Consider the following 23,699-nt stretch of genomic DNA (forward strand, 5'->3'; position numbering starts at 1 on the left):
AATAGGGTTTCCTTCACGACGAGGCGCTATCAACGTAGAAACGCCCCACTTCTTCGCGCGACTCTGTATTTATTCGTCTGACCCGTTCTCGCCTCGAGGGAGAAATTTTTCAAGAGGCCGGCCCGACGTAGTCCGGGCGTAGCACGTTTTCTTGCCTGCAGTTTTCCATCGACTGACCCACGTGTATATACACACACGGTCGCTCGAGGCACTCAGCCCTCGCACAACGGCGTCGTATTGTCCCGAGAGGAGCACGAGAAGCCGATACAAGGGTGCAGGCGTCGTCAGTATACTTGAGCGAAATTTCGCAAATGCGCGATCGAACCATGTGTATTTGTGTGCAAGTGTCGTCCCGTTGCGTTGCATCGCGTCGCATCGCGTCGCACGCCCGGGACGTCGAAGGAACGTACGACTGATTTCATCTATCCGAGTTTGCCGAACTGATTGCCGCTATTCAGGTCTGCGCGCGAATTGATGGCGACTAGCTCGAATTTGCCCCTTGCAGTGCCAATTACAGGTCCATTATCGAAGAGTCGCGAACGCCCGCCGTCGATCTCAATTTGTTTAACGGCGTCATGATCTATACGCGCATCTCCATGTGTCTCGCAAAGAAGATAATATAATAGTGCACTCTTGTATAATTTCGTTTATAAGTTCTGAGAAGTCCCAGCTTCGAAATTGCCTATCGCATCTGTGAAGTATTAATCTTTTCTCGCTATTTCCGGCAAATTGAGTGGAATTCTATCTATTACCTTATACCCGAGTCGAATTTTAGTCTTATCAAAGTTGGACTAAATAGCATATGATATTATATGGTATATAATATAAATATCACACACATAATATAATTATAGTAAATGTTATATAAGTGTAATGAATATAATAATTATTATATAAGATATATATATAAGATATATATATATGATATATAGTAAATATACAAAGTTTAAAAAGAGAAAAAATAAATATAATGGAATGACGAACGCTTTTCTTTCTTATATTTTATTTCTTTATATTTTTTATTCTTTTATAGAAGGATTATAAAATTTGAGGATTTGGAAGGAGAGAAAAGTAGGAATTGTAATTGTCTGTGTGTGTGTGTGTGTAAATGAAATGGAAATGAAGAAAGGACGTTGGAAAATTTCATGCGTTGCTAAATTTTATGTTTGCAGCTTAAAAACATTATTAGAAGTATATTTCAATATTTATAAGACGTAATAAATTTTAAAATTTGATTCGGGTAACATATGTAATCAATGTGAAATCGAAAAAGAGAAATTTTTGGCTTCCTGCATCGAACAAATTCAACGCTCGAAAGTACCATACATTGAATAATTACTCACCCCGAACTGAAGACTAGCGTCGTAGACCATTATCATGGACCATCGTCGAGAACCAGCGTCATGGAGCAGCCATGGCAGTCGTAGACCATCGTCGTGGATCATCCTTTAAACGGGCATCGGTTGACTCTCTCGACTATCCCCCATCTCGTTGCAGCATTTCGTCGATGTTCTTATATGCACTGACAATATACACACGATATTATTGTTTCGTACCCACATTCACGAAAATACTTGAAATACGCGAAATAATATCAAATTATGCGACAATATGTTATTCCAACGGATAGTATATTCAAGTATCTCAATAATAGTAACATAAAAGTGAAATTGGTTATGGAAAATGAAGTTGGCGCATACCCGAGAAACAACATGTCCGGCGCGTGAACATAGAAGCGTTTAATCGACTATGCTTAGAAAAAGAAAGAGATAGAGATAGAGATAGAGATAGAGATAGAGAGAGAGAGAGAGAGAGAAAGAGAGAGAGAGAGAGAAAGAGCAAGAAAAAAAGAAGGGAGAGAGAATATTAGTAATTTTAACTTTTAAAATTAGGTTCCTTTTATTAAAAAGTTAGAAAGTGGGAGAACGCAAGCAAGAAAGCGCGAATGAAAAAGCGTGAGCGAGAGGGCACGATACTCGTTATCCTTTCTTATCGTTCTATAGAACTTGTCGCATCGTGTTACTCTTTACGACAAGTCTATACAAGTTCGTACCTCGAAAGTTAACCGAAGATTTTATTACCGTCGAATTAATTATGAAACCAAAACTTTCAAGACTGCATATATTCTTGTTGCAGGGAACCTGTTCGTGATAGCGGCTATCGTGATGGAACGAAATTTGCAGTCCGTGGCGAATTACTTAATCGTCAGTTTGGCCGTCGCGGATCTCATGGTCGCCTGCCTTGTAATGCCTCTCGGAGCTATTTACGAGGTACGTACTTCGATAATTGTGTAAAAGACGAGAATTATTACCGTGTTGCCGTGTCAGTCACCGGAAATTGGGGCCTGGAGCTGCGACGAAGTCGTGGGAAAAATCGTCATTTTGCTGCGCTCTGCAGACACGTCTGTGCGAGTCCGCGCCATATTGCGAAAAGACCGAGTTGCGCCTTTTCGTCAATGCGCTGCCGATAAATCAGAAGGTGGCGTTGCCAGCGTGAGATAGCGGTGAAATTAGTTACACCATGAAATTGGCGCGTATCGCGGCGAATCAAGATGTTGAACAGGCGGAAAAGTTTACACAAGCTGCGTCTTCGTATTCTTCCTATGACGAGTGCTGTTAATCGTGAGAGGTATTTATTACACAAACGCGAGGCAAAACGAGCCGTAATCTCTTTTCCGTCTCCTTGAGAAAATTGCATTACCATTTCCAGCGTCTCGATTCTCCGTGTGTCTCACGCACGAGCGGAGTAGTATTATTGTCGAGCAGGTTATGAAGTTGGATCTACGACGGTACGTATTTTTATTTACAGAAAACTCATTTGCAACGCCGACTGTGATCGTCAATTTGTGCCTAAATGGCGATGCTACATTCAGATGCGTCAATAATCAAACGCAACAGTCTCCCGTTTTGTCAGAATCACGAAACATATCAATCCGATTGAAGAGATACGATGTTTATTACGAGGATAAATGATCCGAATAATAAAAGTCTGACGTGTGCGACGTTTAGAAATGTCGAAAAATTTACTTAGCGAATCGCCGAATGTAAAATCACGCGTACGGCTACGCGTACACACTAAGCGTTCGTTCATTGTGCGCTTTATTTATGAGCATATGAACGTGACGCCATGTCCGTTCTAACCTTGCGACTTTGTCCATTCTATTCACTTTGAATTGGCCTAGTATATGGAAAAAAACTTTGTCAACACGTCTCCCAGTCGAAGTCAAAGAATATTGTGCGGAACTCAGGAATATTCCAACAAAACAACATACTTTAGTACCATATGTATATACATATAATTATTATAAAATAACTCTTTAAAAGAACACATCCTATAAATAATTACACTAGTAAAGAAAACGAATTGGCACAATTATATTCTGAATTAACAACACAACTTTAAAATATGTGTTTCTCCAACAAGAAACATTATGGTCAAATGGAAAAAAACAGTTATATTAATATAAAGTATAATGCAAAATCATCAATTTAAATTTTATCGAATAAATAAAAATTTTACCAAATTCTCAATTCAAGTAATAATAAAAATACATCTGTATTTTTATAACAAATTTAATAAATCCAAATAATAAATCCGATTTTTTTTAAACAAAAGGAAATTTATTCAACGTTTTACTGAATATAAAATCGTGTACATCGGCTACATTACTTTAAAAATGTACGAACGCTGTTACAAAAAAAAGTCGCAAAAGTAATAAGAAAGTATTAAATTAATTAATGTTTAAAAATATGTATTCCATGCAAATGTCCGTTCTACGAATTAACTATTCCAAGCGAAAAAATGAGCAGATATGATTATATTAACATAATTTTGAAATATGTATTCCCTCGATAAAATGCATTGTAACTAAATGAGGAAAAATGTATACGCTAGTGTGAAATGTAATGCAGGATCATCTGTCGGTGGGTAAATTTCACCGAGGAAATAAAAATTTTGCGGGATTTTCGACGGTTGAAGAGCGAGACATTCTCTTCGCGCGTAGAACGTCGTTCTCCTTTCGCGTTGCACCCTCATTGTTAGACTTTACTCCACGCTCCGTTGCAGCCATTCACGGATTTATAACGCTCGTAAGAAGCCGCGACGGTATACGTACGCAAGTTCCTACCCATTTTTACCTTTAGCTTTACCACAGCAACATTCGCGCCGGGGAGGAAACTGCGCTCGCTTTCCCCGAGGATTCGACGTTTAAACGCTAAATTCCCAGCCGAGAAAGTTTGCTAATTATACGTCTTACATTGACGACGGCGGAAGATCCCAACGAAAACCGGCCGCATCAACCACGACGATTTATCGCGCTCGCGCTTCGCGAATTTTCACGTGGAATTCCAGTCGCGCGCGCGCGCGGTCGCGAAAAGTTGTGAAAAGTACGCGGGGTCTCACAGCAAAGAGAGTCCAGCAATGATTTACACAGGCACTGGAAACTTAATTGGCTGGGAATTACCGAGCGAAATTTATATAATCAGCAACGCGTGACGATCACGACGAGACAATTTGCGAGAGTAACGCGATTCATCGCGTACGTGACGCGTCGCATAAATATTCAGCATGTGTACGTTTTAGAATTCCTCACGCAAAATTTATGCGGTACTTTAATGTATACTTCGTGGTCGACTTTAGAATTTTATCTCGGTCGTGATATTTTTTACACGATGTGTAGAAAACGAGAAAACGAAAATGTCACGATCTTAACAATATGTCGTTAACGCCGATAATGTCACGATCGCAATCTGCAACCTTTATAAAAGCTAGAGACCGAGGAGTTTTCTATATCGCGGAGTATCTCCTTTTGTGTACTCAGCGCAAACACCGCGCAATGAGGGAGAATGTTGTTACACATATACATATTCAACAATTAAGGAGCGAGTACACAGAGATAACGAGCGTTATAGCGATATGTACATACGAATGATTAGCTTTCGATTCCAGTGCGCGTTCGCGAGCCAAGCTGCGGGTATTTATACTTAATAAGCGTTAGTAAATAACCGGGGAAACGGCAACGTGTAATGGGAATAACATCGGCGCTAATTATCGAGGCGCTTTGCCGCGGCTTTTCGACGTTATCCAATTAACAAAGACCTCTCATCGGGAATTGCCGCGAGGGGTAAACACGCGTGATGTATTCTACCGCGCGCATACCGCGATTCATTTTTCAACGTGCCCGCTTTTGAGATACGATGTGTGACTTGTACACCACGAATACTAAAATTACGCACGGAAATTCGCATTATCGCCGCTGTGGCACGAGTTCGATTATTCATTCGCGCTCGGTATAAAGGACAAAAAATAAGGGGAAATCTTACGCTTTTCCATATGAGACAAGTCTCATTTAATTACGCACATTAGCGGTCATAGCGGTCTGTAGCACTCTTCCTCTCCTTTTCTCTCTCTCTCTCTCTCTTTCTCTCTCTCTCTCTCTCTCTCTCTCTCTCTCTTTCTCTCTCTCTCTCTCTCTCCCTCTCTCTCTCTCTCTCCCTTTTTCTCCTCTCCGAGAGAAATCTCTCCGCCAGCATATATCCTTATTTAGATCCCCCGTTTTCTTAACGCAGCCTCTCGCGCTTCGCCATCGGCTGGCTCTTCCTCTATACGTATCCCATCTCAGCACTTTTTCCCTCCCCTCACCCCACTTTTTCTTCATATTATATTTCCGCACTCTCTCTTGCTATATCTCTCACAAGCACACCTGGGTTTTCCTCTTTTTCGCTTTTCACGAACGTTTTCAGCGTGGGACGGTTCGTCCACTTCTCTCTCTCTCTCTCTCTCTCTCTCTCTCTCTCTCTCTCTCCCTTTTCGCCTCTCGCGTCCTTTAGCCTCCTCCTTTAACCTTTCTCTCGTCAGTTATCGACATTTCCCGTACGTTACCATTTAATGCTGCAGTTCTATCTTGAATTCTATTTCGGCCAATATTCTCAAGCGGCGACGGACGCATCAGCGATTTTCATCAGCGCCGGACATACTAAATAGCGCTGCACAAAAATCGCTCTCGTTCATCGCCTTAACGGACATATCGAAATTTATACGTCTGCCGTTTGATCGTAGCCCGCAGCATCGAACATTTGATGGATGTTCGCTTTACAACCGCCTGTTTCGCTCGGGCGTTTATCGGCGGACACCAGAAACGCCTCACGCGAACGACTTCATTAACCGCGCGTGCACACGCGACCCGCTCGATTAAACCCTTTAAGACGCGCGACGATAGGAGGAGGGAAACACCTGACGACTCACGCCGACGCTCGTTGTTAACCATTGTTGTTAACAATTGATCGCATCGATCCCGGTTATAAAACGAGAGGGAGACGTGAGAAACGGCATGCTCCGTCACTCGCGTCCCCCCCTTCGCGGCCCCCCTCGATCCGTACCCGCGATCCGGAGATCCGGAGATCGCGTCGAACTACATACGTGTATCGTTAACGATATATAACGACCTGAATTATAACGGCCCTTTAATCTTGCTTTTCTTCAATTTGCACATTTGCTTCGATCGAACACACAAACGCCGGTCCGGTTTCAGTTGAAAGCTATCGAGCTATCGATATACAAATATGTGGCGCGGCTTGGTTGCAGAATTTCATACGGGCATATAGATAATGCGTATCAATCTGTGCGCGGTTAAAATAATTTCACACGTGACAGACGCAGAAGTGCTGGGCTCACGCCCAGCCGTCGAAGTTTCGCCGCAATATTTCGAGAACATACCTTCTGCGCAGTTTGCGCAGTTAACGACGTTAACTCGCGCGCTTGATTTTGCGGGAAATAACAGGAGAGAATCGATCGAGCGGAGCGTAGTCGCGGCCGGTTGTAACAACAGCCCTATCTCTTATCACGTATCACTCTCGAGCGAATCCCGGCAAAACGTTCCCCCATCCCGAGTAATGTCGCGCAATCGGCATTACTTTTGAGAGGTGTTTATATTTTCCGCGAAATGGACGCGACTTATCAACTTCCGGGACTTTCTGATCTCAAAGTATAAAGGAACGGATGTCTATGGCGAGGGTGTCGGCACGCTGAAAGGAGGACAAAGGACGATTGGCTTTCGACGATAGATTCCAATACCATGAATGGACTTTTAAGCAGGCATGCATCAGCCCCTCCCTCCTCCGCCCTCGCCGCAACTTCTACAACATCACTCTTACCGACACTCTGCTCTCTCCCTCTCTCTCTCTCTGTCGGAGCACCCCTCACCTCATTGTCCCTCGACTGCCGCTCCGCTTGGATGTTTTCCCTTTCGACCTCGATCCGTATTTTCTCGCGCAGCTCCATTGCCACACGGCGCGCGCGGACGACCGTCGCGCCAAACTATGTGCAATCCTTAACATACTAATCAGCCGAGCGACCCCCGTCAACGCGGATAAAAATAAATCTTATTTACTCGACAATTTGACGTTTCACGTCACCGTGCGCTTACTGCGCACAAAGACTATTTCTGTGTATTTTCTTGAGGATGACATATCGATTATACCGAGCGGATATGATACTTTCGAGAGGGATTATGGCGTAAATAGCAGTTATATGTTTCCGAGGAAAGGAAGTAACGAGTGGAGCGCGTTAGGAAAAAAATTGTACAATTTAAAATGGTACAATTTGTTGGCGCTCGTTCCCGCTTGAAAAAATCATGCGTTGGACTTTGTCGCCTGCTAATTATAATAATAATCATCAGGCAGACAGAAAGAGAGAACGAGACAACTGTGTGTGTGTCTCGTATTTTTGCAATAGTGCACCGATCATGTGCTACTTTTACGTGATGTAACATGATGTTACGTGTGTAACATGTAACAAGCGTGGGAAAGGAAAACAACGTTCGTCCATTGACGCGCCTCTATGTTCTCCGAAGGATTTCGGCGCGAAGCGCGCGGCCGCGGCCGCGGCCGCGCATCGATCTCGCGCCGCCCGCGTTAGACACGCTCCATGATAGATAATTCTGTTTATTGCAGATAAAGTCGCGATGGTCACTCGGCCCGGAACTCTGCGACATGTGGACCAGCAGCGACGTTCTATGTTGCACAGCCTCGATATTGCATCTGGTGGCTATCGCGGTCGACAGATATTGGGCAGTCACCGATATCAATTATATACAGGTTAATTAACGCCGTTGCGGTTATTGAGAGGAAGTAGGAGATCGTCGGGAACGATGCAGTCGTCTCTCGTTGTCCGTTGCGCGCCCCTCACGTCGAGCGACGTCGGTCGACAAAAATGGCGAGACAATCGTGTATACGTGAGTGCCGAACGCGAACGCTACATGTCGCGCGCCGTAGATCTCTTTGAATAATAGCCGGAAGACCGGCGTGACGCGCGAGGAAATACTGTTTTATCAATCCGAAAATAGTGCACGCGGAGTCCGAATGGGACCCGGCGGCGACGCGGGAAACGTCGTCCGATTCACACGGCTGTATAATACAATTTTCCGCGACCCAAGCTTAAACGTTACTGCTGCCGTTGCACGCGGAAAAATTTTCCTTCGCTGCTGATTCTTCCGAGGCAAAGAAAACCGAGGCAAATATTCTCTGCGACTATTTGTGGACGCGTTTCTTTCCGCCCCTTTATAGTTTTTACTTCCATATTTTTTATTCTCGCTCAGAATACTTTCCGGTCTCATTCCTCGCCTTGAAACCGAACAAGAATTATTTCGTTCCGCGCATGCCGTCGGTGAAGTTCAACCTTGTTCTTGTCCGAAATTCGACTCTCCATGACGCGTCTCGACACTCGCGCTCGGTTCGGATACTTCTTTTACCCGCGAAATAAAGACATAAAATCACTCGTAAATTTTCGTCGAAAATTCCGAGCCCCCCGGTGCGAATTTCCTCCTTTCTCTCCGCAGGACGCACACGCGCAGCGTGATGTAACGAGAATTATGGCGAACCTCCGCTCATGTAGTATGAAAAAGGGTAGGACCGTAAAGCGAAACGCGCGGCCGGGAACGGGAACTTCCCGTTCCCCGTAAATATAGTCTGACCAGAGATGAGACAAATGTGCAATACCGGCGTGCCCTTTCTCTCCCTCCGAACGGCTTAAAGTTTGTTCGAAATTAGCTTAGAGCCGCCTCGATAAGCTCGCGCTTCGGCCGCCAGCCGGCCGAACTTAACGGTTAGCTTCGCATCTCCTAACTGACAGAAAGAGCCGCGTACGGTCCCTCGGGTGACGGGTCGATTACGTTATAAATAATCGAGCGAACGAGAGAAATTAGCGAGTCATGCGAGGAGTCCGCCGAGGGGAGAGATCCGCAGATAGAGCAGGCGCCGCAATTTCCTCGAACGGACCGACGGTCTTGAGCGCGATCTCGACGGGAAAAAGAACAACCAACTTTACGAGCGCATCTAATTAAAAGTTTAATTTTCTGATACAAGACAGTGTTCTTAGTAATGCGCGCCTGTGTACGCGGCCTCATGAGAGAAACGTAAAATTTATCAGCAACAGTAAAATGTTCCAACTGCCCGGTGACGATGCCCCAGCTACCGTGCTCTTACTTTAATGTATACAATTTCTCACGATTTCTAATAAATTCGGGGTGTAGCTGTGAGACATTATACACGAGAATTCGTAACGAGATGAGATATTTTTACGTCGTGCTTACAGCATCGCGACGCGAATGCATATTCGCGCGCTTAGAAACCAGATAAAAATCGCATCGCGAGCGGTTAGACGTCCGATGATAATGATAACTGCAACGTGATAGAGGAGGGAAACGAGCGTCGGTTTTAAGCCGACGAGGGCCGGCGGTAACGTCATTAAAGCCGGCTTTTCCATTTTAAGGCGAGGAATCCGAGAAGAATCGGCATCCTGATCGGCACTGTATGGGTGGTGTCCTTAGGAATCTCATTAGCACCCCAGCTCGGATGGAAGGATCCTGATTATTTGGGCCGCATAGCCGCAGGGACGTGTCTCGTATCGCAGGATCCTGCATATCAGGTGAGTACTTTCGCAGCAAGCAGAGAGAACTAGATCCGAGATACACACGACTGGGAATTGCGTTTCGCGCACTCGAGTTGCGAAATTGCTCGGGACAGTATTGACGATGTCGGGCGGTCGAATTTTGAGTCACTCCGAGGTACATCAGGTCAAACTATAGCCTCTCTCCCGTCGTCGTAGAAGAACGGTCGTCATTTTGCGAATGGTGTTTTCGAAAGTCTCTTAAAACAAACGACGAGATCGGACGTATCAAACGACCGAAATCTCCATTCGCTTAAATATTTTACTTAAGACAGCAGATCTTATTAATGCTCACGTTTTGCTTCGATATGGATAATCCGATTCGCGAGATAAATTTTAATTCTAACTCTTTGGTCTGTTTTACCTTCAGGCTTTCAAAAACATGAACTGCAAAGCTGAAAGGTATCTCTACGAAAAGACGGGGAGATTTTTTTGCTTTCGTATTTTTCTTTGCGAAATTCGCTACTTAGAACGTTCTGTGAGTCAATCTCGTCGCGCACATCGTTCTGAAAGAGCGCAAATTACCTTGCAGATCTTTGCAACTTGCGCGACGTTTTATGTTCCGCTTTTCATCATCTTAATCCTGTACTGGAGGATATTCCAAGCGGCGCGAAGCAGAATCAGGAGGAGGCCCGGAACCATCCTTCAGCCTCCACGCGAACGAAGAGGCATCCTCAGGCTCGTCACGAGAAGGTTGTAGTCTCTTTGTTCCTTGCTTCTTACGTCGCAAGGCTCTTTTCCTCCAATCTCTCTCTTTCTCTCTCTCTCTCTCTCTCTCTCTCTCTCTCCCTTCTTCTCTCTAAATTACGTCTCGAATAATAATCGAACGTGTCATTGTTCACGGTTGCAATAAACTTGAAGGGCGCGAGAAGCGACAACGTGCTAAGCCACTTAGAATAAATCTCGCGACGGCGAGCGACTGAGGAATGACGTAAATCGTTCATGAGATTTAGTCTCCTCTCTTTATACACGTCGCAACACGGCGTGCGGGATTCTTTTACGTGGGTATCACATAATTTAGCGCGTAAATAAATATTCTTAGCGCGCGGCGTTTTATCTGCTCAAGTGGCTTAGCATGCTGTTGCTCTGTGTTTTTATCTCAATGGATATAGTGCAGGTCTTCGCTGCGAGAACCAAGGTATGAATTTACCCGTTGATCGCTCTGCCGCAAGAAAGATCTTGTCGCTACTTAATAATTGCATACCTTCTCTGCCTCGTGTCTGAAATAGACAACGCTTGATATTATACGAATATACATCTACCTCGCAAAGTGGTTTCTTTTCTTTCTTCATTCAATCACGACGAGTATTTGACTGTGTGTGTGCGCGCGCGCGTGCGCGTATGTGTGTTTGTTTAATATTGTCTCAGCGCTGTTAGAATTACTGCTTTAGAACAAGTCTGATTGATCTCTCGCATTTCTCCTGTCCTTACATTTCTGTGCTCTACCTCTATTTGACGATTTTGTTACTGAAAAGTAATTACCATAATCGCGCAAAGTGCTATTGTTCGAATTGCATTCTACCAAGACGCTCGTCTCTCTGTAATTTCTCTCGTTATCGTTATACATAAACTATCATGCTTATTATGAAATCGGTCTATAGTTTCGTGCGTATTTACTGCATGTTCTCTCTCTCTCTCTCTCTCTCTCTCTCTCTCTCTCTCTCTCTCTCTCTCTCTCTCTCTTACGATTAATTTCTGACAAAGAACGTCATATAAATATTGCCAATTGAAGGAGAAATAAAATGTCTCGTTTATTGCTCTCGCTTTCCCTTTAGAAATACGCATGAACATATAGACTGACCTAATCTATCATTCCTTCTTTCATGCAATTGCTTCCTGTCCCGCTAATTTGACGTTTAGAAACACCAAGCCTCGTTATTTATCAAAAAATAAATATACAAAACATATATTTCTATAGCTCTCTTCATCCAACGTCGCTCTCCCACGCGATGTTTTTTCAACAAAAATTCCTAATGTTTTTTCAAACGAACGAGTTATCCTTTTCGCGATAACGAACTAGCTGACACGCGTCTTCCCTCCTTCTCCTTTTTGTCTTTTGACCAGCGTAATTTATTTGGCGTAGGCCGCGGGAGGAGTCAACTGCATTCACCATAACGAGATCCACGCCGGACCACTCGTCCATATCGCCGGAGAAGTCGTCATCGTACAACGGGGCGAACGTAACCCCGTCGGCGACGGTGACCCCGACGGCGGTGTCCACGACGACGACCACAACGACGCTGACGAATCCGACCAGCACCAGCCAGCAGCAGCAGGTGGTCTCAACGAAGCGCACCCGCGAGACGATCGAGTCGAAGCGAGAGAGGAAGGCGGCGAAGACCCTGGCGATCATCACCGGCGCATTCGTCGCCTGCTGGCTGCCTTTCTTCCTGGTAGCGCTGCTGCAGGCCGTCTGCGAGGCCTGCAAGCCGCCCGATTTTGTGGCCAGTTTGTTCCTGTGGCTCGGATACTTCAACAGCACCCTCAACCCCGTGATTTACACTGTGTTCTCGCCGGAATTCAGGCAGGCATTCAAAAGGATGCTGTGCGGTGGTACGCGGGGACTTCGCTGACAGTGGATTTAATTCCTTTGCCGTGTACGGCAAATATGCTACGAGATGCGTGAAACTTGTACATATATACATATATATATATATATATATATATACAACATATATACATATATACATATATGCCACGCACACACGCTCACTACCGGCGTTTTCTTCGACCTGGATACTCGAATCTAGTTGCTTCGAGCCGATCTCGCGTATCTAGATGCGACATATCGAGATTAATTATTAACACTTTTAATTATTAACATCGTTAAATTTCATGGAAAAAAATCTTTGCAGAATCCAACAAACACATTCTTTTTTAATTTTTACGCTTGGCAATCGTTCTACTTGATGCGAGAGGTAGAATATTATATGTTTTTCCTTTCCCTCTCTCTCTCTCTCTCTCTCTCTCTCTCTCTCTCTCTCTCTCTCTCTCTCTCTCCCCTTCTCCCTCTCCAATATATATATTTTTGTTGATTTTAGAATGTATTTTTTCCCAACATCTTCACAACGTAGATCGATTTTATCAGCATCTAGATACGACGGACGGTATCCAGCGCGACACTGCTTCTTCCCTCTATAGCTTTTCGCGAGGTAGCCGAACCATGCATCATTACCTTCATAGACACTTCTAACGAATAAAAATCAACGGCTCGTTTCCGTAAGCGATAGATAAAGTTAACTGAAGTTTCAGCCGCGCGACGGGCGCTAAGTACTCTCATTGTCAGCGTTAACCGACGGTAGAGAAGCGATCCTACGCAGAATATTTTTGCGAAACACCTCCTCTGAGCGCCGGAGGATCAAACGAACGACGGTGGCGCAACATTACTCGCGATTCTGATCGAACGAGCGTAAATATGCGGGAAAGGTAAAAGAAAACGAGTACCGAGATCTCCACCAATATATTTTGTCGGAATGGAAGTCGAAGCGTAAACCGGCCGACGGACATACGGATCGATGGTGGGAGTTCGCTCAAGGAATGTATATTTAAGGTATGACTATATAGATGTTTCTTTTTTTTCCAATTACGGTGTAAAAGTAAATAAGCGGAGGAACATACGAGTGGCCAAGTACCGCAGATGTCTAACTCATATGTATAATATAATCCTGTACATTTTAAAAAAGAAACAAAAGAAAGAGAGAGAAAGTAGGATGCAAAACCGCTTGTAAATTTACTTTCCGAAGCTTTTCCGATGCTTCATTTAAACGGCAAGAAATATAGCTCTCCGATATGTACGAATCGTTATTGATAATCAAATATTGAAAATTACGAATTAGCTATCTAAGGTACTTCGATCATTCGTACGGTACACGCTTAATGCGTCACGCTAAAAACAACAAAGAAGTGAGACAATATTTCTCACATTTTGTCATCCAGCGTAGGTTCTTTGAAGCACACCCTGAGGGTGATGAGAAATCGCGAGAGATGCTTGCCGCAACGTAACTCTGTAACGGTATTGCGTAAGCTGACGATAATGCTTAGCAATCGTATACTTCCGAACGATATTATTAAAAAATAGCTGTGTATAAAAGCAGAAAAACTTTTCAATCTTGGCTCGTCTTCAAAGTACATATGTAATGACGTCTAAGTGTACGTTAAGATTTACATGAATATAGACGTGAACGTGGACGTTAACTGAAAACGTTGCGAATGACTACGATACGACGGATTCCCCTTTCGGGTCCATCGCGATCTGTATAAAATTTCCATCTTTAAGTAAAAAAGTAATGCAACCTCACGGTCGACTCGCGCTAGGTACACCTTACGCTTTTTAACTTGGTTCGAAGTTAAAAGTACGGAGAATTTCCCAAGTGTAAAAGATTCTCGCCTTATGAAGATTTGCTTATGCGACTTTTCTCATACCGAGTTTTTTAATAAGAACTATATAAAGTGTGTCTCCAACGAGCGACAGAATTGAATAGAAAGGTTCGTGATTTTCTGCGTGCGTATGGCTATGTCTTGCATGTGTGTGCGTGTGTATAGGTTGCGTGAGTGTAGGTACGCGTGTAGCGGAGTTTAAGATTTATTTTCACGAATGCGGGTATCTGGCACGCGAATAATTGATGTGAAATGATAATATCGGTGCGTGGTGTAATAACGACAAAGCGCGAAACGCAACATCACGATCTAATCGCTCATATCGTAAATATAACATTAGAATCGAAAGATGGAATGGCCGGACCTGCAGGCAATCGTCGTCTCTCTTGTGTAAATTATCTCTATTTAAAGTGAAAATACCATCTGATATTCTCCGAGATATAATTTTAGCCTTGCCATTCAATTCTGCGTCTTCTAGCGAAGCCTCTGAATTTACGTAGTAACAGCGCACGTCCTGTAATATTACTGCGTAATACATGCTGTAATATATTACCATGTAAAAAGTATGACGTTTGATTTTCAGAGCAACGACTGATTGATACACACACACACACACACACACACACACACACACACACACACACACACACACACACACACACACACACGCATATACACATTCACACATACACATACACACTTACACATTCACACATACACAAATATTGCGCAAGCGTGCGCGTGTACTATGTACTTAACGAATAGGAATTGAAGAATGTGGCTCTCTTTACGTTCGTAACGTTTACACTTGCAAAACGCCGGACGCGAGTGCACGTGCATTCATTTTGTTTCTACGTCTACTTACGAAGCCGCTGGGCTCTCGCTCTATTTAGAAGTAAGCATAGTCCTAGATTAATCATAATAATGTATTAGGCTGATTGTGATAAACGGCGACAATAGCTTCCTCTTCGTCAGAAATGACGAGACTCCACCCGCCCCACCGCCTGCCCTGCCGATGATTGCTTTTCAAATGTGGAGCAACATATCGCGTCGTACTATTAAAAATGATTTTGAACAAATACTCGCAACCGCACTATATCACCGCACTTTTCGCTTCGTACGGTAAATTAATTTTCTCTGATTGTTACTACATATACCAAGCGCAGAATTCATAAGATAAAAATAATGTTGCTCGAGAAAATTGAAAAAAGATACATATGAGATATCACACAATGAGATGGCGGGATATATTCCTTGGCAAGTGTCAATATTAGCGTAACGATCAGTTGAACGAATCAATTAACACTTAGCGGGTGAACTCTTCTCACTTCTGACGACATTGTTGCTGAAATAATGACGGCAATATCGGATACGCTTGCGCTATCTAATTATGTCACTGGTCGTCGTTCTACTCATACGACATGACTAATAAAATATAACATTTTGTTCACACGCGTTTATTTTTTACGTAAGTTTCTGGAAAAGCGAAAGCGACGAAATGTTGCCCGCTGAACATTTACAGCAATTTCGGGGCGAACGCTCAGAGTACCATCGACGTTGAGTGATGAGCTCCGAGTCGGGAAACGAGTAAAAATTCATCGTGCGAATATCTATCGCAAGCGCTGAATCTGAATGTTATGGAACGTATATTTCGTGGTCCGATGAAGTACGCCGCTAAGAATTCCAATTAATGAAACGCTGGTGACGCTCGATGAGACCGATGCAATCGATTTAACGTAGCTCGGCCACTGATTAGATACAACGCTCGACATTGGCCCATTAATAACATGCCATCGGGATGTCGGGAGAGCGATCGAAAATGATTTGTTCTCGTCTAACGACGATGCAACGCGAAGTAAGCCTCGGCGATATGCGCAGTGGATAACGCTGGGCTGATCGCTCAATGTTTGCTGTAAATCGACGAACAATCGTATCAACGATCGTGCGGTAGCACGCCTTCCCGCATATTGTCTCATGCAAGCATAATATATAGGCTGATAACATTGCGAGGAGCGCAGCGAAGGGAGAGAGAGAGAGAGAGAGAGAGAGAGAGAGAGAGAGAGAGAGAGAGAGAGAGAGAAGGGAGAGGACACGTTCGCCAGAGACAAACAATGCTATCGAGAAGCGAATGATGATCAACGAAATGAAGATATTATCTAGGGGATTAAGCTGTGAAATAACGCAACCACCTGGATGATAAATCCGTTGACGTAAATAACATGTATGTTTGCTCGTATGTCTCTTTTGGAAGCATTTCGGCTAACAGGCGAGTAAGCTGAAGGGATAGAAAAGAAAGGAATGAAAGCTGGAGAGGAAATAAAAGGAGATATATATTGCAATGACATACATGTACATATATATATATATATTTGCAGTCGTAAAATAAAATAAATGACAGAAAAATTTGGAGAAATTTACTTGAATCGCGCGTGTTCTTCGTATATTTGTAAAGCTTCTCTATTTCTTTCTCTCTCTCTCTCTCTCTCTCTCTCTCTCTCTCTCTCTCTCTCTCGTCTCTCCCGCGGCTTCACCCGAAATTGTGGACTCTTTCCCCCGTTTTCCCCTCATAGTCTCGCACTCCGTTAACACCATTTGTCATCTGACTTTTCCGATTACCATCTATCACCGGCAACCCTCCGTGTATATACAAGAGACATGTAAAAGACACGGTATAAAAAAAGGACTCCGTCTGAAAAACGTCCGAGGGACGTCTGAAAAATTAGGAGACGTATCCATATCTCACATTTGCAGCTAAATGTAGACGTCCTGCCCGGCCCGATGTGACATTGCGTGACAGTCTGATATCGCGGAAATAAAATTCCCTCACGTCCCGATCGCAGGGGCGCAATCGTATTTAACGGCTGAACGCGCAGCACGGGTGAACCGGAAGATCCGGGACTTCCTCTGGACGTTTTTACGAGCACCGCGAGATTCCTGGTGGTCGCGACACGCGGCCGCGCTTGATATACGTTTGCCGTGAGAGAAAAACGATATATTACGTGTGGGACGTTGCCAAAAACGACACGCTTGACCAAGCCAAAAGCGCTCGATATTTCGCATTTCCGCGATGATATTCCGTAGGATCGTTTGTGCATTACGAGTTAATAGTGCCACGCTGCGACACCGAGATTGCCATGGAATATCCGCTAACGCAATTATAAGGCAAATTACGAGCAACGGCGTACGACTAGTATTTCATCCTGTCCCGCCGCATACCTCCTCCCCGAGCACGTACAGCAACTAAAACCAAGAAATACATTCCTCTGGATATTAATGTGGCCCATTTACTTATCGCATAGCGTCGCTCGTCTTATCGTGTACAGACCGAGGCGCTGACGCGGACGACGTTTTAGAGAACAGGCCGTTCTCTTCGGGCTAAACAAAGGTAACAAGCGATGGAAGGAGTTACGCAACTCCTTTACATCCGTTTCTGATGCGCGTACTGTGCGCATCAGACAAAGTTCAATTAAATTGGATTCAGTCGGAACATTGATTAAATCGTTCCCCGTGACAAGAGAGTTAAAACTACTATCACTACATTATCGAAACATGAGGAAGGCTTTCGCTAATGAAGAACAGAATGGCTGCAGCAACAAAGTAATTCCGAAAATTTGAATTTTTATTTCTATTTTATCAGAGCAGCGAGAAATAATTATTTAAATGCAGATGATGCATGTTTGCGAAGAAGTCGATCTATTATTCGTTATTCTACACACTTTATTCTACTGTATCTAAGAATCTTTCAGAAAGTTGTACGTCGAATAGGATATTTTAAGGATCTGCAAAGTAAATAGCACACCTAAGTTGCCTCGTCGGAATATTTTCAACTTTGACCCGATCCAATCTCGAATATACTAACGCTCATGAAGGAATCGAGGGTTAAAGTCACCACGTGACCGCTTGACATCGTGAAGGGTTTAGAAGCGCACATCATTATTATCGTGAGATCCTTCATTACTTGGACTCTCAATGTTGTCCAGTTCATTTCGTAGATGGCATTGCAAACTTCAGCGCTCTGCACGAAATTAATTAAAATCATTATTGATGATTACTTATTATATTTGTTATATTATTATTATATCTTCAGTTAATATGTTTTATGTGATCACCTTGGAAACGTTTGAGCTAAAAAGTTCTTTCATTCTTATCTTTATTGTAGCACTTATCACTGAATAAATTCACTCATTATAATACCACATACAAAAATATAAAATGACATCACAGAAAATAAAAAAAATATATTATTGAATATTAAATTATTATTCTCCCCTCTCGACAGGAAAAATATTTATTAGGGAACAGCGATCTTAAAATTCGAAGAACAAAAATAACAAATGACCTCTACCTTCAGCGTTACCTCGTTACCGTACCAGCAATAAAGAAATATCTGCGTCAGCATCGAAGCCAGGTAAGAAAAGAGATGCGCGAATTCAGGCGTAAATAGCGATGTCATGTTGGACATTTTATAGACGCTCAAGCAGAGAACAAAGGAGATTATAGAGAATTGGACGAACATGATCAATGCAAAAACGTCATTGACCGTATATGCAATTCTACAAGTTGTGTGAAAGCTCGGTTATTGTTTCTATCCGCAGCTTTCGCGAGACAATACGAGACAATAAAACGGATAACAATTGCGGAATTTCATTTTTAACAGTTCATTCGCAGGTGAGTACTCACTTGTACACGTAAAGATGGTACCGTATCAAATCTCGCATAATCAATTTCTCACGCGCTCTCAGATCCTGCTCCGACCCGCCGTCCTTCTCAGCTTGCATCAGCAATATCGGCAATATGTGAGCGCGATGGCACAGAATCTTGAATTGAGCGCAAATTTGGATCATCAGGCCGGAGATCAGAGTCTCATGCGCGACGCTGGAATTGGCGCACAGACATAAACCCACTGACTGAAACAACAGCACAAGCACGAAGACGACCGTAGACGAAAGGTCAAATGGCGCCCAATGGTACACCGGTAAAGTGCGCCTCTTCAAGAGCAGAAAGAACTGCCCGAAGGTCAGAACAAATGCGCTGGATACGTTTAGAAGTTCACAAGCGATCGTGATTTGTCTGCGAAGTTCGAATTATCCAAAGTGTACTTACCAAATGTTCGGTACAAATTTCTTGCCCATTTCTTAATCGATTATACATTGATCTTTCTTAAGTGAGAAGATACTAAGAAAACTGTTAATCTTTCAAGCTAATGAAGTTACGTCGTTACTTTCGACAAACATTTCGCTCAACGTACAACATACCTTGCGTTTCGGTCAAATTTCTGCTGAATCGACTCTTCATCGGCGTCTCGAGGTATGCAGTCCTCTTTCAGCAGCATCTTGTCTAGATCCATGATCTGTTGACGATGCATAAAGATGTACACTATCTTGATGAAAACGCCAAGGATCGAGGGGTACAGGAAACATCTGTCTACAAATTCCTGCATGTTCGTCGACAGGAAAATGTCTGCTAGTCCGTAGAGAGCGAACAACTGTAGCCATGTGAACATGAAGGCGGAGTAAAAGTTATACATCCAATATTTAATCGAATTAACCGGCCAATGCACCGGTCGCCAGTAGCCGGTATATGTAAGCAGAGCAAAAGTCAATGAAAGTATGTGCATCCTCTCGCTTGATGTGGCGGCTTCGTTCACAGCCATTCGTATACCAATAATTTACATAATAGTCCTCCTCCGAGAGAACTTCCCGTCGTCGACGGTTTGTATACGCATGTATCACTCGTTATCGTTGAATATAGAAGAAGTATTTTTGCGGAGGAACGAGAGAACAATACAGAAAAACTGATCGCCGCGTCGCTTCGAAGCGCTGCTCGCAGTTTCCAGCAACGAGAAGCAGACAAACGACGAGTGAAGATCCTAATGACAATAATTACGCAACACGCAACACTTCCCCTCGTGCATTCCTTCCTATTCCCGTGCATATTTTTACATAATACATAATTTTCCTTTCTTTCCTTCCACAGTTTCAATATCATTGAAAAGTTTCCTCGTCCCGGTGGTATAGGTAGACGTATAATGCGTAATTATTACGTCTCCGATTATACCTGCAACCGACCGAAATAATTCATCGGCATACTAGCTCGGAATTATCGCGTAATTATTCGTATCGATTAAGAACTACGGTATGAGAGCCAACAAGAATAAGAAAGAAACGACAAAACGTGTCGCGTGTATATACACACACATATTCCGCAGAATATTCTTACGATACAATTACTGCCCGTTTCTTTCATTATCTTGCAAACGTAAGAGTCGTTTTACCGAGCTGCAAAGTACAATGTTCCACAAAGTGCGTCGCGAAGCGGAAACAGCATGAACACAAACCGACGAGTGAACTGAATAAAGGTAAGTGGCGTATATTTTTTCTCTTTCTCTTTTTGTTTCTATTGAAGCACCGTGTAGAAACGGATATGTAAAAAATATAATTTAATATCGGTCTATCAAGAAAGGATGCACAATTGTGTTGCTAGGCGCAAATACATCTAGTTAGTCCTGTTTGGTTGCGCTCTACCAATGACTTTCGGCATTTTCTTGTCCGTCGAGTCCTCGAGTTCTTTAGGCTTGTAATAATGGAATGCCACTTTCAACAGCCATTTAGTATCGATCTCTGTTACCTGTTACCTGATCTCTGTTACCTGTACGACACATGCAGGCGCACGCATGTTTCATACTCGCCAAACTTCATTTTCAATCGCACCTATGTTCCAACTTGCAGGAAATAGTGAGTGGCTTTTCCTCATTAACGTACCTGACGCATAAATTTCTTAGTAGTAAATATAAGCTCATGATAAAGCAGCCAACGGGAGCGTTCTGAAAGAGGAAATAGTACAAAAGTAACAAGCAACGGAAGAAGCAACTCCTTTACATCCGTTTCTAATGTGTGTACTATGCGCACAAAGTCCAATTACATTAGATTCAATCGGAACATTGATTAAATCAATCCCTCTGTCTGGGTGAATATTAAAACTGCTATTACTATATTATCGAAACATGAGGAAGATTTTCGCTAATGAAGAACAGCGAATGACTGCGGTAACAAGTGGTTTCGCAAATTTGAATTTTTATTTCTATTTCATCAAAACAGCGAAAAATAATTATTTAAATATAGACGACATGTGTTTGTGAAGAAGTCGATCTATTTATTCTACACACTTTATTCTTCTGTATCTAAGAATCTTTCAGAAAGTTGTACGTCGAATAGGATATTTTGAGAATCTGCAAAATAAATAACACACCTAAGTTGCCTTGAAACCCCTTGTTGAAATATTTTCAATTTTGACTCGATCTAATTTCGAGTATACTAACGCTCATGAAGGAATCGACGGTTAAAGTCACCACGTAACCGCTTGACATCGTGAAAGGTTTAGAAGCGCGCATCATTATTATGTTGAGATCCTTCATTATTCGGATTCTCAATGGTGTCCAGTTCATTTCGTAGATAGCATGGCAAACTTCAGCGCTCTGCACGAAATTAATTAAAATCATTATTGATGATCACTTATTATATTTGTTATATTGTTATTATATTTTCAGTTATAAATTCAGCAACTAAGTTTTATATGATCACCTTGAAAATGTTTGAGCTATAAAATTTTTTCACTTTTATCTTTATTGTAGCAATATATTCCACCCATTTTATTTATATATGTAGATACTGGACACTTATCACTGAATAAATTCACTGGATATAATACCACATACAAAAATATAAAATAATATTGGAGAAAATAAAAAAAATATTATTAAATATTAAATTATTATTTTTCCCTCTCGACAGGAAAAATATTTACTAGGGAATAGCGATCTTAAAATTCGGAAAACAAAAATACCAAATGATCTCTACCTTCAGCGTTACCTCATTTCCGTACCAACAATAAAGAAATATCTGCATCAGCATCGAAGCCAGGTAAGAAAAGATATGCGCGAATTCAGGCGTAAATAAAGATGTCATGTTGGACATTCTATAAACACTCATGCACAGAACGAGAGAGATCATGACGAATTGGATGAACATGATCAATGCAAAAACGTCATTGACCATATGTGCGAATCTACAAGTTATGTGATCGCTCGGTTATTATTTCTACCCATAGCTTTCGCGAAATAATATCGTATGACGAATAATAATTGCGGACTTTTATTTCTTCACAATTCAATCGCAAGTGAATACTCACTTATACACGTGAAGATGATGCTGTACCAAATCGCGGATAATCGATTTCTCGCGCGCTCTCAAATCCTGCTCCGACTTGCTGTCCTTTTCAGCTTGCGTTAGCAATATCGGCATTATATGAGCACGATGGCACAAAATCTCGAATTGAGCACAAATTTGGATCATAAGACCAGAGATTAGAGTCTCATGTGCGACGCTGGAATTGGCGCACAGACATAAAGCCAATGACTGATAGATCAGCATAGGCAGGAAGACTGCCATCGACGAGAGGTCGAAGGGCGCCCAATTGTACACTGGTAAAGTGCGCGTCTTCAGGAGCGGATAGAACCGTACGAAGGTCGCAAACATCACACAGCACTCGTTCAAGACCTCGCAAGCAATCGTAATCCTTCTGTGGAATTCCAATTGTCCAATGTGCGCTTGCAAAGTGCTCAGTATAAATATTTTTTTTTTTTATCGATTATATTCATCCATCTGATTACCGGATTACCTTATCGTTAATTAAAAAAGCAACAAGACGAGAAGACAAACACGGTCAATTTTTAAGCAAAGAGGGAAGGAGAGAGAAAAAAGTAATCTTTGAAACGGACCAAGTTATTCCCTTACTAGCTCACTATAGCTTATTTTCGGAAGCTATCATTAAACGAGAAAATATTAAGAAAATTGATCTCTGAAGCTAATGAAGTTACGTCATTACTTTCGGCAACTATTTTGCTCAACGGACCGACATACCTTGCGTTTCGGTCAAATTTCTGCTGAATCGACTCTTCATCGGCGTCTCGAGGTATGCAGTTCTCCTTCAACAGCATCTTGTCTAGATCGATGATCTCTTGACGATGCATAAAGATGTACACTACCTTGATGGAAACGCCGAGGATCGAGAGGTACAGGAAACATTTATCCACGAATTCCTGCAAGTTCACCGACAGGAGAGTGTCTACTAGTCCGTAGAAAGTGAACAACTGTAGCAATATAAACATGAAGGCGGAGTAGACGTTATACATCCAATATTTAATAGAGTTAACCGGCCAATTCACCGGTCGCCAGTAGCCGGTGTACGTAAGCAGAGCAAAAGATACCGAAAGTATGTGCATCCTCTCACTTGCTGTGACAGCTTCTTATATTTTGTTTAGTCACTTGTATACAAATGATTTACATAATAGCCCTCCTCCGAGAGAATTTCCCGTTGACGAC

The 23,699-nt window shown here is 42.8% G+C and overlaps 4 protein-coding genes across 4 annotated transcripts in view; 1 reads left to right on the plus strand and 3 right to left on the minus strand.

Annotated features, from left to right (window-relative positions):
* The window catches only part of LOC105184765 (uncharacterized), a 55,807-nt gene extending 53,443 nt beyond the window's left edge, over positions 1-2,364 (minus strand). Inside the window, exons 1-2 of the mRNA XM_025298317.1 lie at positions 2,312-2,364; positions 1,344-1,522 (exon numbers count right to left, since the gene is read on the minus strand). Coding sequence (XP_025154102.1) covers positions 1,344-1,445 — 102 coding nt within the window. The 5' untranslated portion in view covers positions 1,446-1,522; positions 2,312-2,364. The remainder of the gene's footprint in view (positions 1-1,343; positions 1,523-2,311) is intronic.
* Positions 1-12,903, plus strand: part of 5-HT1 (serotonin receptor) — a 21,042-nt gene extending 8,139 nt beyond the window's left edge. Inside the window, exons 2-6 of the mRNA XM_025298314.1 lie at positions 2,137-2,270; positions 7,950-8,093; positions 9,766-9,921; positions 10,475-10,635; positions 12,026-12,903. Of these exons, the coding sequence (XP_025154099.1) occupies positions 2,137-2,270; positions 7,950-8,093; positions 9,766-9,921; positions 10,475-10,635; positions 12,026-12,515 (1,085 nt within the window). The 3' untranslated portion in view covers positions 12,516-12,903. The remainder of the gene's footprint in view (positions 1-2,136; positions 2,271-7,949; positions 8,094-9,765; positions 9,922-10,474; positions 10,636-12,025) is intronic.
* Positions 12,904-17,991: 5,088 nt separating this feature from the next.
* LOC105184774 (odorant receptor 46a) lies at positions 17,992-20,242 on the minus strand. Its single transcript, XM_011143796.3, has 5 exons — positions 19,575-20,242; positions 19,000-19,389; positions 18,665-18,872; positions 18,179-18,334; positions 17,992-18,098 (listed from the first exon to the last, which is right to left on the minus strand). The coding sequence occupies exons 1-5, from the start codon at positions 19,970-19,972 to the stop codon at positions 18,051-18,053; spliced, it is 1,200 nt and encodes a 399-aa protein (XP_011142098.1). The 5' UTR covers positions 19,973-20,242; the 3' UTR covers positions 17,992-18,050.
* A 1,179-nt stretch (positions 20,243-21,421) lies between these two features.
* On the minus strand, positions 21,422-23,607 carry LOC105184783 (odorant receptor 67a-like). The gene is made up of 5 exons (XM_019842084.2): positions 23,238-23,607; positions 22,507-22,896; positions 22,176-22,383; positions 21,638-21,793; positions 21,422-21,547 (listed from the first exon to the last, which is right to left on the minus strand). Exons 1-5 carry the CDS (start codon positions 23,597-23,599, stop codon positions 21,500-21,502), a joined length of 1,164 nt encoding a protein of 387 aa, XP_019697643.2. The 5' UTR covers positions 23,600-23,607; the 3' UTR covers positions 21,422-21,499.
* Between the last annotated feature and the right edge of the window lie 92 nt (positions 23,608-23,699).

Source organism: Harpegnathos saltator, unplaced genomic scaffold, assembly GCF_003227715.2.
Source record: "Harpegnathos saltator strain DR-91 unplaced genomic scaffold, Hsal_v8.6 scaffold213, whole genome shotgun sequence".
In the NCBI taxonomy this organism is placed as follows: domain Eukaryota; kingdom Metazoa; phylum Arthropoda; class Insecta; order Hymenoptera; family Formicidae; genus Harpegnathos; species Harpegnathos saltator.

Excerpts from the sequence above, each read along its gene's own strand:
- LOC105184774 (XM_011143796.3), bottom strand. The coding sequence starts at position 19,972 with ATGGCTGTGAACGAAGCCGCCACATCAAGCGAGAGGATGCACATACTT. Across the intron at positions 19,390-19,574 it reads AAATTTGACCGAAACGCAAG|ACAAATCACGATCGCTTGTG; the intron begins GTATGTTGTACG and ends CGAACTTCGCAG. Across the intron at positions 18,335-18,664 it reads GTAACGAGGTAACGCTGAAG|AGCGCTGAAGTTTGCAATGC; the intron begins GTAGAGGTCATT and ends AATTTCGTGCAG.
- LOC105184783 (XM_019842084.2), bottom strand. The coding sequence starts at position 23,599 with ATGCACATACTTTCGGTATCTTTTGCTCTGCTTACGTACACCGGCTAC. Across the intron at positions 21,794-22,175 it reads GAAATGAGGTAACGCTGAAG|AGCGCTGAAGTTTGCCATGC; the intron begins GTAGAGATCATT and ends AATTTCGTGCAG. Across the intron at positions 21,548-21,637 it reads CCGTCGATTCCTTCATGAGC|ATTCTCAAAATATCCTATTC; the intron begins GTTAGTATACTC and ends TTTATTTTGCAG.